Source organism: Onychostoma macrolepis, chromosome 04 (assembly GCF_012432095.1).
Source record: "Onychostoma macrolepis isolate SWU-2019 chromosome 04, ASM1243209v1, whole genome shotgun sequence".
Taxonomy (NCBI): domain Eukaryota; kingdom Metazoa; phylum Chordata; class Actinopteri; order Cypriniformes; family Cyprinidae; genus Onychostoma; species Onychostoma macrolepis.
The window spans coordinates 10,871,093-10,889,259 of NC_081158.1; the positions used below are offsets into that span (position 1 = coordinate 10,871,093).

General features: G+C 35.0%; 1 protein-coding gene and 1 pseudogene across 1 annotated transcript; one reads left to right on the forward strand and one right to left on the reverse strand.

Moving 5' to 3' along the window:
• Positions 1-1,456: 1,456 nt before the first annotated feature.
• On the forward strand, positions 1,457-17,324 carry LOC131538305 (uridylate-specific endoribonuclease A-like). The gene is made up of 8 exons (XM_058772113.1): positions 1,457-1,511; positions 12,924-12,992; positions 15,266-15,416; positions 15,500-15,699; positions 16,366-16,482; positions 16,584-16,690; positions 16,815-16,957; positions 17,088-17,324. The coding sequence occupies exons 1-8, from the start codon at positions 1,478-1,480 to the stop codon at positions 17,215-17,217; spliced, it is 951 nt and encodes a 316-aa protein (XP_058628096.1). The 5' UTR covers positions 1,457-1,477; the 3' UTR covers positions 17,218-17,324.
• LOC131538306 (elongation factor Ts, mitochondrial-like) lies at positions 4,511-11,574 on the reverse strand (annotated as a pseudogene).
• Positions 17,325-18,167: the final 843 nt, after the last annotated feature.

Genomic DNA, 18,167 nt, shown 5'->3' on the forward strand with positions numbered 1-18,167 from the left:
GGAAGACATATTTTTATGTTTGCTTATCTGCAATATGTCTATAGGACGTTTCCTTTTAGATGTCTATTAGATGTCTTTAAGATGTTTATGATTTAGAATGTATGTAAAATTGACATCTTTCAGATGTTTGTACACAGCAGATGTTTTCCAGATCAAGTGATCTTAAACAGACATCTGAAAGATGTACGTTTGCTATCTGGGAAATTGTTATCAATTTACATTTTGAAGTTTCGCCAACAAAATGAAGACTATTACAGGTTTTTTTTAAAATCGCTAGGACAAATTTGACAATACTTTAAGACACTTCTTCAAAACTCTTCACACACTGAGCACATCATCATCATCTCTGTGAGCTAAATTGTGAATTATTCAACATTATTACATTTAATGACTACACACACACACACACACACACACATATATAACTTAATTAGTTATAAAAAAAATAATGTGATTAAAATATTTTAACACACTGGCCCCGCCCCAGACCTGTACATCAGTGCTGTTTGTCCTGAATATCATGAGTTTAAATGTGATTTTATACAACAGTTCAGTAAATAAGAAGTTGATATTGTTATATTTTAAAAACAATATTATGTGTTTTTGCTCGATTTTGTAGAGAATATAATTACCTTTAAAGCCACAGCATAATTGTTGTGCGTCTCCGAGCAACACAGCTGTGTTTAGTTTCAGAATGAATCCGCATTTTGAACGAATCAGGTGAATCAATGATTCAAAGCCCCATTCATAAAAAGAGCCATTTACTTCATTCCTGAATGAATCAGCCGTTCGAATGAATGAATGGATGGTCATAAAGACATTTACCGCCACCTGCTGGCAGATTTAGTTTTCTGCTTTCTTTTGTGGAACATAAAAAAAGGTATTTTGAAGACTTCTCAATCTTCTTATCTTCTCAAGGGACAATACCACACAAACGAAACTTGGATATATTTTAGAGTAGGCAATGTGCAGCTTGTATAGAAGTACAAATTTACTGTCCTCTAAATATAACTCAACATATAGCCATTATTGTCCAAATAACTGGCAACAAAAATGAGTACACCCTAAGTGAACATGTCAAAACGGTGTCCAAAGTGTCAATATTTTGTAGGGGCACCATTGTTATCTAGCACTGCCTTAATCCTCCTGGGCTTGGAGTTCACCAGAGCTGTACAGGTTGTTGCTGGCATCCTCTTCCACTCCTCCACAATGACATCACGGAGCTGCTGGATGTTAGACTGAAGAGAATAACTGTTGTGAGAGCGACTTAAGCAAGGTCAGAATAATTGAAAATTTTAACAGAAAACAGAAATTTTCGGTTGTCATTGGTAGCTTCACTGCTTTGTTGTATTCTTTTCCCTAACAGACATCTTTGCAGCTTAGTTCATTATTTGGTTGGTACATCAGAACGTTATTACGTCGAAAATAAAACATCGATTCAACGTCGAAACCACGTTGGCTTATCAACCGACAGCCAATGCATCTGATCGAAATCATAACGTCTGATACAGGTAGAAACTTGGTTATAGGAATTCATTTATATAAATATTTGTAAGATATAATCAGCATATTTTCTTAACTTGTTTTGTATCTTAATTATTTAATCCATGAATTAAAACAAGTTTTTATAATGACATAATCTTGATCAACAACAACTAATGATAAATTTGTAGCGGCATCGGTCCATTATCATTTTAAAACTCAAATAGCTTCAGTTTTAAGTTATAACTGCATCTGTCTCTGGTGTAGACTGGTGAATTATGTTAATAAACCTATAAATGTGTTCTAGTAGGCCTACTGGCCCATATTCAGATGTTTGAATGGAGTGTAGGATGCATGACGGGGCGGCCGCAAGATCACTTGCATTTTTTTTTTTTCCTGATAATGAAACAACATCAGTTCGAAACTCATAATAGGTCTAATTCATATTAATAAATAATTAAAATGTCTGCTTTTTTCCCCGACACATTCATAATCATTTGGCGACTTTTTCCTGTGCTTTGTGGCAAACTTTATGCGTGTGCTTGAGCGCAGAATATATTAAGGCTCACTGTGGATTATAAACTTTGGATAAACATGCGATTAGGCCTAGCTGGCTTAAATGAACAAAGTTGTTTTATATGCGTTTCCATAGTCAGATTAGAACTTTTAGAACTGTCAAGTCCGTAACAGAGAGATCACGTTGACTAGGGCCCATGGATCGCGGAAGCGGGGGGGCCGCCTGGGCCTGGGCCCGGGTAACTTTTGAGGTCTGGTACAAATTATGACATACAAAAATACATAGGCTACAGGCTCATATGGATTACTCATTAAAAGATCGCGATCTCGATTCAAACACAATCAATCTTATTGCTATGTTGATGAGATCATGTCTATTAAACCATTGAAATCACATCGGAATATTTAAACCTGCTTTCGCGCAGCCGCTGATCCAGAGAGAGCAGCGCTCATTATAAACTTTATGTTTGAAACAGCTTTACAAACAGTCTACACAGTAGGCTACATTTCTGTGTTGCAAACATTAAATAATAAAGCTTGCTGCAAAGCACCGGCAAAAGTAATAATTATGAATGCATCGGGGGAAAACGAAGACATTTTAATTATTTATTACTAAACTAGTGCTTTCTCAGTTAGGGTCGGCTGCAAACGCCGGCGCTGACTCTCCATCTCCACAGCAGCAGGCACATTTTCATACGGACTACATAATTAGAGAAGATTTGTTTTTTATTTGAATTAGTTCGTAGTAGACATTTCAAGCTTTCTATAGATTTGTTTCAGTTTAGTTTATGTCTGTGAACCGGTTCATTGTTGCGACGCGCTCCATCCACAGAGACTGCATGAGACGACAGAAAGCACATTTTAGATCTCGTTTCCAGAATCACACATTTAAATTTCCTCTACTGAAAGAAAGACAGGCTAACAAATAAAAGTGTAGTCTGCACAAAATTGTATTTGTTATTTTATTCGTCTTTTTTATTGACAGCAAAACATTTTGCTGCCAACACAGTAGGAAAAAAAAGTGTCACAGAGAAAATAAAAAAGTACAAAAATAGTATTCCTTATTTTTATTCGTCTTGTCAGGATACAATTCGTTTAACCTTTACAACACAATAGGAACAAGTGTCGCAGAGGGAAAAAAATGTAGGTTGTACAAAAACGGGCTATTATAATTTTATTCATCTTGTCAAAATACTAAATTCGTTTAACATCTTGCTGTAAACACAGTAGCCTAGGAAAGGTGTCGGGTAAGAAAAATAAATAAATTCTTACCACTTATCATATAATTCAATAAATCATATTTTTAAACTTTATATTGTTTATCCTTTGCATCATTAATGTAAGTAGAAAAATATGCAAGCAAAAACTATGTCCCCAAAACACTACTTGTATACAGACAGCTGGCCAATTTACACTCAACCCTCCAAGACCATGCTGATGAACCAGCATCACCAGCTCCATTTTGCTTGAGAACAGCATGGATATACTGGTCCACCAGCACTAACCAGCCTGAACCAACACTAACCAGCATCAACCAGCTTGGACCAGCACTATACCAGCACTATACCAGCATCAACCTGCCTGGACCAGCACTAACCAGCATAAAGCAGCATGGAGCAGCTTGGAATCCACGCTGGTTTATGCTGGATTTTCCAGCAGGGTGATCTGTAAGTGTGATGGCAAAAATTTTTAATACATTGACTACAATTGAATGTCTTCCAAAATGAATGTGCAGATGATTGTAGAAATTACTCCTTTATCTAAACCTTGTCACTCTGAGGAAAATGGCAATTTCTTCCCAGAATGAGTTTTCAAATGACGTGTCATGTTGCTTTGACTTGACTTTGAAACTCTTCTCACACTGAAGACACTTGTAAGTCTTCTCTCCAGTGTGAACTACCTTGTGAATCTGAAGGTTTCCTTTAGTCCTGAAACTCTTTCCACACGGTTCACAGGTGAAAGGTTTCTCTTCAGTGTGAATTCTCAAGTGAACCTTGAGGTGTCCTCCTTTTGAGCAACTCTTTCCACAGTAATGGCACATGAAAGGCTTTTCTCCAATGTGAATTTTAACATGATTCTTAAGATGTTTCCTGTCTGTGAAACTCCTTTCGCACTGATGACATTTAAAACTCTTCACTCTTGAGTGAGTCTTCATGTGATTATTAAGGTTTTCTTTATATCCGTAACTCTTTCCACACTGATCACATGAGAATGGATTCTCTCCAGTGTGACTTCTTATATGAGTCTTTAGGGTTCCTTTGTGCCTGAAGCTCTTTCCACACTGAGGGCAGGTGTGAACTCTCAAGTGGGCATTAATGTTTTTTTTCTGTAAAAAACACTTTCCACACTGAGAGCATATTAATGACTTCTTTTCAATGTGAATTATCATGTGAGTCATAAGATTTCCATTTCGTGTGAAACTCTTCTCACACAGACTTTAAGGAATCCTTTTTGATTGAACATTTCTCCGCACTGTTGGCGGGTGTAAGGTCTCTCTCCAGTATGAATTCTCATTTGGGAATTAAGGTTTTGTGTTTTTTTTAGCTTTTTTTGGTGAGGAAGTCTTTTCAGTCAGTGAGCAACTAATTGATTTTTCTTCAGTTTTGAAATCATGATGTTCCTCATTCTGATCTTTCTCTTCCGTTTCATTCTGATCTTGATTCTCCTCTTTCAGTGCCATCAGGTCTGAGGTGAAGAGATACAAATACAAGTTAACACCAGTTTAATGGCATGAAGCAACAAACATCAAAACATTTAGACATGAAAAGCATCAAATCCAAACACGCATCCTGGATCCTATACCTACTAAACTACTGAAAGAGGTGTAACCTGTAATTTCAAAACCTCTTGTTGATATTGTTAATCCTTTGCTTTCTTTAGGCATCCCTAATTCTTATCCCTAATGCATCCCCATTCTTTAGGACCTCCGCTCATCTAGATCTTGATGGAGGGAATGTACCATTACATTGTTTTCCACAATTTATGGACCGTAATGCATTATATTACTTTTGCATTACTTTTCAAATCTGGGCTGGGTTTGCTTGTTTGTTTTTAATATAAAAAGTTTATTTTTGGCAAATGAAAAAGCCCTTTCACACTAAAAAGTGAAATGAATAAGCCTCAGGCTGAAGGAAAAGTAAATTCATGCAGGAGAAGAAAGTTCAACACTCAACACAGCAATAAAAAATAAGCACAAATGTTAGTTTATCTAAAGGAATTTTTGCTTATTAGTATGACTGAATTTGATAATCGAAGCTCAGAAGCAAAGACATTGGTTAATAAAATGGGATTAAATACATAAAAGACATTCGAGTTATTTACCACTTAATTATTGCAGATTTGCATCATCTTCTGAGTTTGCATTTCACTGTTCTTTATTCATTTGGAGGAAAACTGAACCTATTTTTGTGAAAGTGAGATCAGTAAATGCAAGTTCACATTTAGCCAAGAACTAACTATACACGGGACACACAATGAGTGCTCTGTACTTACTCCTGATTTCTCTTAACATGTGGACAGGAGAGCTGTCAGTCAGTAAATGGAAAACAAAGTAACTGACCTTATTTGAAAAAGTAACTCAGATATTTTCATGTAAATTAAAAAGTAATGTGTTAATTTACTAGTTACTTTACTAGTTTATGCATTACGTAACTCACATTACTTATAATGCATTACCCCCAACACGGCTGACCACTGACTGTATTATTCACTTACTGAAGATTTTTAAATGAAGAACAAAGATAAACAGCCTGCAGTGACTCGACCGAGCTGTGTCAGCTCGAGAAATGATTTATTTTATAAGTAGGCTGGTATTTCTGACATATGATTTTATTGCTTGCTGTAATGAACATTTACTGCGAGTTACGTTCAGGTATGTATATGTTAGTACGGCACTTTTGGGGACGAGTTGAAAAAAATAATAATTTACTCAACAAATGTTAAGATAAAAACTCAAGTTATTCTTAAATACTGTTTTCATTTTTTTCTACTCGGAAGTAGATATGTTTAATGATACACAAAATAATTGTTTTGGCTACTTCTGTAATATTTTCATATCTGTAATTCTGTATTTTAATAAGGATAAAATGAGTATCTCAGTATCTTCATGTTTGACTCTGAATGCTTCTTCAATCTTCATGTCTTCACTCTCCTCTTTAATAAACGCCATCTTTATAATAGTGTCACGTGGATCTCAGTCGCTTCAGCAGGAGTTTTTCTGTGTGTTTGGACACTTTCTCCTGTTTAAGATGAGAATAATTAAGAGAAGGAAAAAGAAGCCTAAACTCAGTCAGTCAGTCAGAGTGAGAGTTAATGGCCTTAATAAAAGGACTCAAATTATACACAAGGTTCATATTTGTATTGAGTATTTGCTGATTTGTAGATTATATTTAATATATTCCACTTTCATGAAAACATTTGCAGTTGTTTTGTAAAAGTTACACATGTTAGTGTTTGTTGTTCTTGTTGCATTTACACTGTTTTGAGCAGCAGGTGATTCGAGCGATTCAAAACAGTGAATAAATTATGCATGAATATTTCCAAACACTATGACAGTGCGATCTCTGTGTGAGTTATGTGATTGTTGTCATATTTCAATAAAAATCTAAAATACACGTTTGTATTAAAGTAGAAATGGATGACAAATACTTTAACACTTTGAGTGTCTTGTTCATCATATTCATATTAAAGCAACAGAACTGAAATTATATCATGTTTATCAGCAGCACAGCATATGAGTGAGAATAAGGCGATATCTGCCTTTGATCTCGTAGGTATCTGTTCCACTCCGAGAGCTCAGAACTGTCCGTCTTGACTGCTCTTATTTCACTCCTCCCCTCACTGCAGCCGCCTGCTCTCACCTACATTTCAGGCGAGGCGCATCTCAAACAAGCCTAATATAAATTTACATTAGAAAACGAATATAATTCCTAGTACATAGGATGAATTGAAGGGTTGAACTGCAGAGCTAAAAAGTCCAAAGCTATTGATACTAATTATATCTAATTTTATATCTAATATATCGTATTATATATATATATATATATATATATATATATATATATATATATATATATATATATATATATATATATATATAATTTCTGTCCCCCTCACTTCTGAAATGATGGCTACGCCCCTGGAGATGAGAATGAGGAAAATTATTTTTATTATTATATTTAATTAATAGGAGATAGACAATAGACAGGGTGTGTTATAATTGCTTTCCAATGTTGTGTTACTCATGTTGTGAAGATATAATCACATCATGTAATTGTACATATTTTTTATGTACAATACAGACTTTAAACGTTTGGGATCAGTAAGATGTTCTGATGTTTTTAAAAGAAGTCTCTTACGCTCACCTAGGCTGCATTTATTTAAAATTCAGTAAAAAGAGTATTATTGTGAAATATTATTACAAATATAAATTACAGTTTTCTATTTTAATTTATTTTAAAAGGCAAATTATCCTGTGATGGCAACGCAAAATTTTCAGCAGCTATTACTCTAGTCTTTAGTGTCACATGATCCTTCAGAAATCATTCTAATATGTTGAATTGCTGCTCATCATAGATAAACCTGGTTTTTAGAATGTTATGCAGTAAATATAATGTAAAAGGGCAAACTCACACACGATATATCATGGTATATCTCACCTATAGTCAAGGCTATCTGATCTGCCAGTGAGGGTCCTTCAGGAACGTGGAGCTTACTAATGTCCTCAGAAGACAGCACACTCTGAATCAGAGAACAGATCAGCAGTCAGAGGTTACAGAAGGTGTGGAAGAAATGCACATTTCTGAAAATGCCAGTGAAGGGCATGTACCTGTTTTTTGCTGCTGTTATGAGCAATTACATACAAAGCAACATCCTTCACCAACTGCTGAAATTTCTCATTCCTCGCCACAAAAAATCTGTCTCACAGTTCACCTGAAAAGAAAAACATAGATTTTATCACACTGCATAATTTTGGCGACCAAATTATACATTGTGTGGTAAGACTGACAAGCAACATACCTCAACCATGACAGCTGCATTGTCACCCAAAAGGACACCAATCAGCCCTTCCTTGGCTTTTTGACCTTCCAGTTTACTCGCTTTCCTCCAGCCCTCTTTTTTTGGCTTGTTCATGCAGCCAGCTTTCTGCCTACAGACATCAAATTTTGCAAATCATAATTAGCTCATCCTTACCATGTACAGTTTTGTACATGCACACCCTTACTTTATGCACATCTAAACGGCATGATTATATATAAAAAAAGACGACAACAACTATGACAAAGATGTGAGTTTACTATTTGTGCCTGACTAATCAGATGACTTGTAATTAATACATAGCAACTTGTTAGAAACTATTTAGTTACAATGGGTTTAAAATTCAAGTAGTGAAATTAAAATGTATATATGGGTAGTTGACGTATTAATGTGTCCTATGGTGTGATGGAAAAATGTTAAAAAAATAAATAATAATAATAAAAAAAATAAGATTGAAGATAAACCTCTCTCATGCTATTTATAACTCTAAGAATGAAGATACATTTTTCTCATATTATTTGTATGTTAAGTTTTTTTTCTACATTTTTGCTGTCACACCATAGGTATGGAATGCCAGTCCTGCCATAATTAGAAATAAATAAATAAATAAATGTACAAAGAAATGTAAAAAAAAAAGCAAAAATAAATAATTATGCTTTTATTTCCTTATTTAAGTATTTTTGAATTTTTTATACATTTATTTATTTCCACTTTTATTTATTTTCACATATATGTATGTATTTATTTATTTCCACATTCATTTATTTCTACATTTCTTTGTAGGGTAATGAGGAGGGCGTGTTTTACGGCAGGAAAAGCAATCGAGCCAAAGTAGTCGAGGGGTAAGCTTGAGGCCACAGTGACACCTTGTGGTGCCCAAACGAAGTACCTAAAGCTGTGTCTACACCAAGAGAACCCATTATAATCAGTTGATGTGGTGACTGTCCCCACGGGAAGTGGCGCGAGGCGACAAATCTTCTACAGTAACCTTCTTCTATTCCGAATCTTGGAAACATGCGTTGGATGCGTTGTAAGTGAAACCTAAAAAAACAGCGCACATAAGAGAGCGATTGCACGCTTTCGCAAGCTTCAGCAAATGAACGCGATCACAGATTGCACGCTTCCTAGCCAAAACACCCCCCCCACATAGAACTGAAATAATAACCGTAATAAGATTTTGGCTATATCGCCCATCTAAGTCATTCATCCCACACTATCAACAGGCGCGTCATGTAGGCTACACTTCTTGTATTTCGTTTGGGCACATCAAGCTTACTCCTCGACTTACCTGGCCTCCTCATTACCCTACAGACAAAGAAACGTAGAAATAAATAAATAAATTAGTGCTGTCAAACGATTAATCGCATCCAGAATAAAAGTTTTTGTTTACATAATATACAGTGGTGTGATAAAGTGTTGGCCCCCTTCCTGATTTTTAAGTTTTTTTGCATATTTGTCACACTTAAAAGATTCAGATCATCAAACATTTTTAAATGATGATTTCATTTATTAAGGGAAAAAAGCTGTCCAAACCTACCTGGCCCTACGTGAAAAATTAATTGCCCCCTCCTATTAAATCATGAAAGAACTGTGATTAACCACATTATTTTAGAAAGCTGAGTTAAATTTCACTTGCCAAACCCAATCCTGATTACTGCCAGATCTGTTGAATCAAGAAATCACTTAAATAGAACCTGTCTGACAAAGTGAAGCATGTTTAAAGAGCAACACATCATTCCGCAATCTAAAGAAATTTTTTGCAGCTTCAGAACCTGGATGACTTGCCATAATTGATGGAACCATGAATTCTGCACTCTATCAGAAAATCCTGAAGGAGAATGTCTGGCCATCTGTTCGCGACCTCAAGCTGAAGCGAACTTGGGTTCTGCAGCAGGACAATGATCCAAAACACACCAGCAAGTCCACCTCTGAATGGCTGAAGAAAAACAAAATGAAGACTTTGGAGTGGCCTAGTCAAAGTCCTGACCTGAATCCTATTGAGATGCTGTGGCATGACCTTAAAAAGACAGTTCATGCTCGAAAACCCTCCAATGTGGCTGAATTACAACAATTCTGCAAAGAAGAGTGGGCCAAAATTCCTCCACAGCGCTGTAACAGACTCATTGCATGTTATCGCAAACGCTTGATTGCAGTTGTTGCTGCAAAGGGTGGCCCAACCAGTTATTAGGTTTATGGGGCAAGCACTTTTTCACACAGGGCCATGTGGGTTTGGATTTTGTTTTCCCTTCATAATAAACAACTTCATTTAAAACTGCATGTTGTGTTTACGTGTGTTATCTTTGATTGATATTTAAATTTGTTTGATGATCTGAAACATTTAAAATGTTTTGCATGTGTGACAAACATGCAAAAAAAAAAAAAAAAAAACATCAGGAAGAGGGCCAACACTTTTTCACACCACTGTATGTGTGCAGAAAGTGCATATTTTTTATGTATATATAAATACACACACATGCATGTATATATTTCAGAAAATTTTATTTTTATATATTAAATATATTTATTAATAATAATATATAAATTAAATTAATATAAATATAGACATGTAAATACTTTCAAAATATATACTGTATCTGTGTGTGTTTATATATACATAATAAATATACACAGAACACACACACATATTATGCAAACAAAAACTTTTATTTTGAATGTGATTAATCGCGATTAATCATTTGACAGCACTAAAATAAATACATAAATGTGAAAATGTATAAATAAAAAAATGTAGGAAAAAATGAAAAATACATAAATAAGGAAATAAAATTATAAATAATTATTTATTTTTGCTTTTTTACATTTCTTTGTACATTTATATATTTATTTCAAATTATGGCAGGATTGGCATTCCATACATAGGACACAGTCCAATTTTTTTTTGTCAACTACCCATAAGATCTTTTGCATAAGATCCTCCATTCTTTTTACAGCAATGTTTCAAAAATACTGACCCACACCTGTGTAACGTCGTTGAATTTCTGCAGTGCTTTTTTGCAGTTGATGAAGGTATAGATTTACGTAATTTGAGGAGAAGTGCTTTATCTGCTGCTAAACTCGGGCAACTGGTGTAGAGAGACTGAACGTGCTGCGTGAGACATCCCTATGAACAACACATTATAAATATGACACATGATTTAATGATGCTACAGTACATTACACAGCCGTATGGAAACCGAAAAACAAATACTGTCATCTGTTATTTAAAACACGCCTTTATTTGAATAACAAGCCAAAAAATTCATATCAAAGCAGACTGTCACGCAAAGAGCATCATAACTTCTAAAGCATCCAGTCAAAAACATTAAAAGATTAGAGTGTGAATTATGACAAACGAGACAAAGCCCACCTTGACTACTTCTGTCCTGACAGATCGAAATAAAGAATATGAAGCCATTTCTATACCTTCCTCAGGACTAACACTAGCTACACTGGAACACATCAGTAACAGGAATGTCATTGAAGCACACTTTCTACAGAGAGAGAGAAAGGTCAAACAGAAGAGAATTCAGGAGTCACGTATAGCGCCATCTACTGCACAGGAATTTACACTACCGCTTACTGAAGAACAGAAGGAACAGTTTAATTCATTGTGAAAATGAAAATAACAGTGGCTAACGAAACTGGTATAAAATTATTGTATTAATGGTATACAAAAAATGCATAAACCTGCTCAAATAATAATAATAATAGTATTTTATTGTTGTTGTTTGGGTATACCAGGGGCCTGTTTCATAAAACAAGTTTACCAAACAAGCCAGGCTTATTTCAGTTAGTCTTTATTTATTGTCAGTTTATTTGGTTCAAAATAAGTCTGACTAACTGAAATAAGCTTGGCTTTTTTGGTAAATTTGTTTTATGAAACAGGCCCCAGTCCTAATGAGATAATCTACACATGATAATAGCAACAGCAATGTTTATTTATGAACCACATTTGTGACTGTGGAGCACAAAACCAGTCTTAAGTCGCACAGGTATATTTGTAGCAATAGCCAGCAATATGTTGTATGAGTCAAAATTATTGATTTTTCTGTTATGCCAAAAATCATTAGGATATTAAGTAAAGATCATGTTCCATGAAGATATTTCGTACATTTCCTACTGTAAATATATTAAAATTTCATTTCTGATTAGTAAGGCGATAAAATTTGATTTAAAAAATCGGATTTTTAAATTTGATAAAATCTGATTTAAAAGGCGATTTTAAATATTTTGATTTCTTTTTTTCTTTTTCTTTTTCGCACCCTCAGATTTCAGATTTCAAATAGTTGTATCTCAGCCAAATATTGTCCTATCCATCAATACATCAATGGAAAGCTTATGTATGTAGCTTTCAAATGATGTATAAATGTCAATAATTTGACCCTTATGACTGGTTTTGTGGTCCAGGGTCACATTTAAAAACAACTTGAATTGATTCAAAGTGCTGTACAATATGGGGAAAAACAACTCTACAATTCAAAATAGACACAGGAAGGGCTTGCAATACAAAGTTTCAGGCATTGTTCAGAGTAAATACTAGCTAGACAGGGAGAGGTTAAGGAAAGAAAGCAAAGGTTGTTTTTTTTTCACCAGGTGTTTACCAGTTCTGGACCAGCTGACTGAAAAAGAGGAATAGAGATTCATTCATTTTATTTTATTTTATTTTGTGATTACAAACTTCCTCTTTGTAATAATTTCATCATTCCCAAAATTGCCTTTTTACTCACAGCAACACAGCAAAACATTTGAACCGAGTCACCTTGTGATGTATTATTAAATATTAGTAGTTATTATCACAACAGAATGCATGGGAGGAGTTCCTTAAGCTTTATTGAACTGAGATGGTATAAAAACCGAACTGAGTCTTAATCTGTAGTTTGTGTGTCTAGATCGTCTGAAGTCCATCATGAAGATCATCCTCTTTCTCACCATCACCCTGATCTCTCAGGGCTACAGTGGTAAGTTAATACCTTCAATTTCCATCCTGATTGTTCGTTCAGTTAAACTGAACATGTTCATGTAAGCTACCTTTTGTTCTTGTACAGCATAGTTAGAGTCCTAATGCAAATAGTGTTCCTTCTCTCTCCTTGTCTGGACTTCTGATTTATACCCAAATCTCCTTAATCAAATCCTGTGCCTTACGTCTAATTGTACTTTACTGAGTTCATACTATTGCGCTCTACTAGTACAAATAATAGGTTACTGACATGCCTCTGGGTGGTAGATCTTTTCTTTCACATAAAATGACGCTTTAGCAGTCAGCATGTGAAATATATCTCACCTCCTTCAAGGCTCACTTTCTTGTAAAGGAAGATGTGGAGAGCCCTACAATGCTTCGAACGACTGCCACTGCGATTCACTGCGATGACTATAAAAAGCAGTGTGGTCGTTTAATCGCGAGTCGTCAGCGATGTAACAATTAACTGTGAGCCGGTTGAAAATCGATTCAAATATGTGACGATTCAAATCGGTTGAGATGCTAAACAAATCTCGATTCAGTTAGGGGTAGGAGTTTATATGAATGTATATCTGAGGGGAACTTACTGTCTTTAGAAAGGTTTAGATGGTATTTTTTCTTTTCATCTTGCCTCTTTATATTAAAGTTCAAAGTGCAGCTTAAAGCGCCACCTGCTGGCAGAGACTGAATCTGCGTCTCATTCAGCTCGTCTGCTGTTTCTGTTTCATGCTGATATTTTTTATGTATACAGTAGTTTCACAAAACTGAAGTCAGCCCATTCTGTTTTTGCTTCAAATTTTGAAATTATACAATCTAATTTAGATTAAAAACTGCTGGTGTTGCATGTATGCAGCATCTTTGTTTGGATCATGATTAAAATGCAGTGGTTGCCTCTAATTTTAAATGGAAAGAGCACAGACAAAGCCTTTTTTTGTTTATATGAAGAGATTTCTTTTATTTGTGTTACTTAGTTGATTTGGAGCTTGTTTTAACATTTCAATTTAGTTTTGTTATTTACATTTACATACAACAAAAGAGCAATAATATGCAAGTGCTATATTAGTATAGTGTTATATTTCAATTTCACAAAGAAACGTGCTGCATTTTGTCCAAGCAATAATAAAAGGACACATTTAATTCATAATTTGTCTTAAATCTCATTTTGTAAAAAAAATAAAATAAAAATCGTGACTCGAATCGAATCGTGAGTTGAGTGAATCGTTAAATCCCTGGTGGTCGTCGAGGTGAGCTTCAACATCCGTGATTCTGTAAAACAAAATCACTCTCATAAGAAAAGTACAAAGCTGTCGTTAGGGTGGTACCAGTATAAAGGCAAAATGGTAAATCTTTGTACCTTTTCTGAGAGTGTATAGGTTTAAAAAAAAAAAAAAATGTTTAGTAGCTGGTCTGGTCTTGCACGTTAAAGCTGTAAAACTAATTTTGCTGTTCTGTCAAGTCAAGCTGGACTGAAGTTTGTAGTTTTATGAATAGTTTAATACTCTTTGTCTGTGTTCAATTAGACAAAAGGCACAAACGAATAATGAATCATTCAAAGTAATTCTAAACAAACACAGGTTTTATTTGTCTCTTAAATACAGTACAATGCTCAAGCTCTGTCGAGTCGTGTGGGGCGTATTATAACAGGCATAAAAATAAGAGAAGGATTTAGTTCTAAATATTAGGGGGTTATCTGTGTAAAGTTACTCTTTGATCCTGAGTCCTGTTTATTTTGGATCCCAGAAGTGGCATGAAACTCAGCTGTGCCTACTTCTATAGTTTCACACACTTTCATTAGAAACTGCTAAACACCATATTTCCTATTGTGTAATTAATCAGTTTCATGTTAGTTATTTAATACTATTCAATACTATTCAGACAAAAGGAACTGTCATGATTTATTTATTTTCCTAAAACATAATTTATTTATTATTATTTTACATTATTTTCAGTCTACAAATGCTACTACAGGTTCAGGTAATTGCTGTTACGGTTGTAGCTGTCAACAGCACAAATCTGCACAACACCCAGGATTGTGTCACACAAACTTATAAAAACAAAAACAATAATAAACTTGAATCTAGTTAGATTTACAGTTATGAACACTGAACATGTGCAGACTTTTGACTGATAATTAACATTGTTTTCTTGACTACTAAGACAACAGATTTCCAATTTTAGAAATTGAATGTTGAAATTTGCTCAGGCTTCGTCAGGGTTTTGTTTCCACTTCAGGCGCTAACTCTTTCTTTATCCTTTTCCCATCCCAACCTTCAGCCAGAGTCTCTGACGCTGAGATCAAGTCTCTGTCTGAGACGCTGTTCAAGTTAGACCATAACAGGGCCACAGCCACAGAGCTGGTCATTGATCCTCAGACACTGATCTCTTCATCTGAGACCGGCTCCGAGGATGACCACTCATCTCGCCCGTAAGACACAGACTGCACACACAGATATCCACATTCAGTATTTACATGTATGTTATAATTCCAGTGCTCTCTTTCTCTCTTAGATTGTTCAAGCAAGTGAGTAGTACTTTGCTCTCCAAGCCCACGTATCAAGCTCTGCTGAATCTATTAGACAACTATAGAAGGGTGTCAGGGGAAGCGGAGGATGTGACCTCACAGGAAGAGCAGGAGCAGGACACTTTCCTCCAAGAGACCATGAACACTGATGTGGGCAGGGAGCTTTACAATTTCCTCCACTCTAAAGGTACAGTATATGTGACCACAAAACCCTTTTTCTGAATTTTAGTGACCTCAATGTAATAAAAAATAATGTGATTTTACATATTTTAGTATTTATTAAATAATATTTAAAGAATTACCATTCAAAGGTTTGGGGTCAGTATAATTTTGAGTTTTATCTAGAAAGGATACAATTCTTTGCTCAAAAGACACAGTAATGACATTTATAACGTTGAAAGATTTGTTTCAAATATATATTTTTTTTTCAACAGGAGCTAATTAGCATATTAGAATGATTTCTGAAAGATCATGTGACACTGAAGACTGGAGTAATGTCTGCTAAAACATCAGCTTTGCCATCACAGGAATAAATTATATTTTAAAATATATTAAAATAGGAAAGCGCTTTTGAATTGTAATAATATTCCACAATATTACTGTTTTTTTAAATCAAATAAATGTAGCCATTGTGAGCATGACAATCTTCTTTTAAAACATCTTACCAATCCCAAACTTCTGAACAGTGGTGTACATTTTTTTTTTATATGTAGTATTAATATTTTACTAATATTCGAAATTCTTTACTAGAAGAAAAGAGTTTACTGAGTACTATAATTTGCACCACAAAGTTATTAAAACATAATTTAAATAGATTATGCAAAATATTTGAATTTAAACCGCTGGTTTTCAGGTATATACTCATCACAGAGCGAGTTTATCCAGGATCTGAAGATGATGTGGTTTGGTCTTTACTCTCGATCTAAAGGCAAAAAACTGGACTCCAGCGGGTTTGAGCACACTTTTGCAGGTCAGTCTGTGTGTGTGTGTGTGTGTGTGTGTGTGACCACGTGTGATTCGCTGTCAAACTGCTTTTTATCTCTCTTTGGCTGACATGTATTGTGTCAAAAGGGGAAATTAAGAAAGGAAAGGTGTCTGGTTTCCACAACTGGCTGCAGTTTTATCTGAATGAGAAAGAGGGCCTCCTGAATTACTACAGCCATAGTTTTAATGGCCCTGTGAGTACTACTGAGCGTGTGAATCAGAACAAACCAGTGCTAGTACATGCATTTTAAAAGTCTGGATGTCTACTTGTATTACACGTGTTGATATAGTAAAAGCCAAGTTTCTCCTCTCTCTCAGTGGACCGCATATCCTGATGTATTGGGAATGCAGTTTGAATGGGATGGCTATTTCAAAGAGGTTGGTTCTGCCTTTATTGGCTCTAGTCCTGAATTTGATCTGGCTATCTACAGTCTCTGCTACATCACCCGTCCTGGCAAGAAGTAAGTTGTCGGTTTTTGTTGTCGGCCTATGCATATTTATTCCTCCATCCGGCCATTCATTAAATTAATCTCATTTTGTTTATATGAGTAAATCAAATGTATATACTCATGTGTTTATCTGTATTCTCAGGTGTTATGTGAGTCTGGGAGGAAACACTCTGGGCATTCAGACCTATACATGGGAAAACAGTAGCTATGGGGATGGAAAGAAGTACATTGCCTCCGCTTACCCTGCCACACCACGATCATCTGCCATCTGAACATCAGTATCAACAGACTCACAACCAAAACAACTCATATGTAGTCTTCATTTTTTCTTGGTTGTTCGAGGTTGATGTTGGACCAAATAAAACACAAGAATAGAAAAACACCCTTCCTGTCTGTATTTTTACTAACACATAATATTATTTCACACTCTCATCAGCTACAACTGTCAAAAGTGAACACATCTATTAGTCTGTTATTAAGCAAACTTGTTGGTCACATATGTTGTTTTTTTTTTCTTCACATTTTTAAATTTGATTTAGAACTATTTTCCAGTAATTCGGGATAGAATCACATTCTGTAATTATACAAAAAAATAAAAACATAAATAAAAAACAACGAACTCTTACAAATGGCTTTATTTTCATAAAATTTCCAGTGTATGACAGTGAAAGACCTGATAGAACTATGTGGTGAGCGAGTGACCTCTGGTGGTGAGTGAATGGAAGTTCATAGACCGGATTCGTGACAGTATGACAGTGATAGACCTGATGTTTGAGGTTATGGATCAGCGTCAGCAGCGCAGCGGAAGCCCAGGTTAGAGGCAGAACTGTCCGGAGTATTTTGACTAGCAGTAAGACTACAGAGAGAGAGAAAAATGTGTTAACATGCATGTAAACAAGTTGTATAAAAGCTTACAGATGAAGGTTGTATTTTCCTCTTAGGTGCATATATATATGTGGTGTATGTATTAGGCGTATGTAATATGTGCATACTAGCTTTACACTACTGTTCAAAACTTTGGGGTTGGCAAGACAGTTTTTTTTTTAAGTCTCATGTTCACCAATACTGCTTTTATTTGATCAAAATTACAGCAAATAACTTTTTTCTATTTTAATAGATTTTAAAATGCAATTTCTTTCTGATGGCAAAGCTGAATTTTCAGCAGCCGTTACTCCAGTCTTCAGTGTCACATGATCTTCAAAAATCATTGTATTAAAATTAA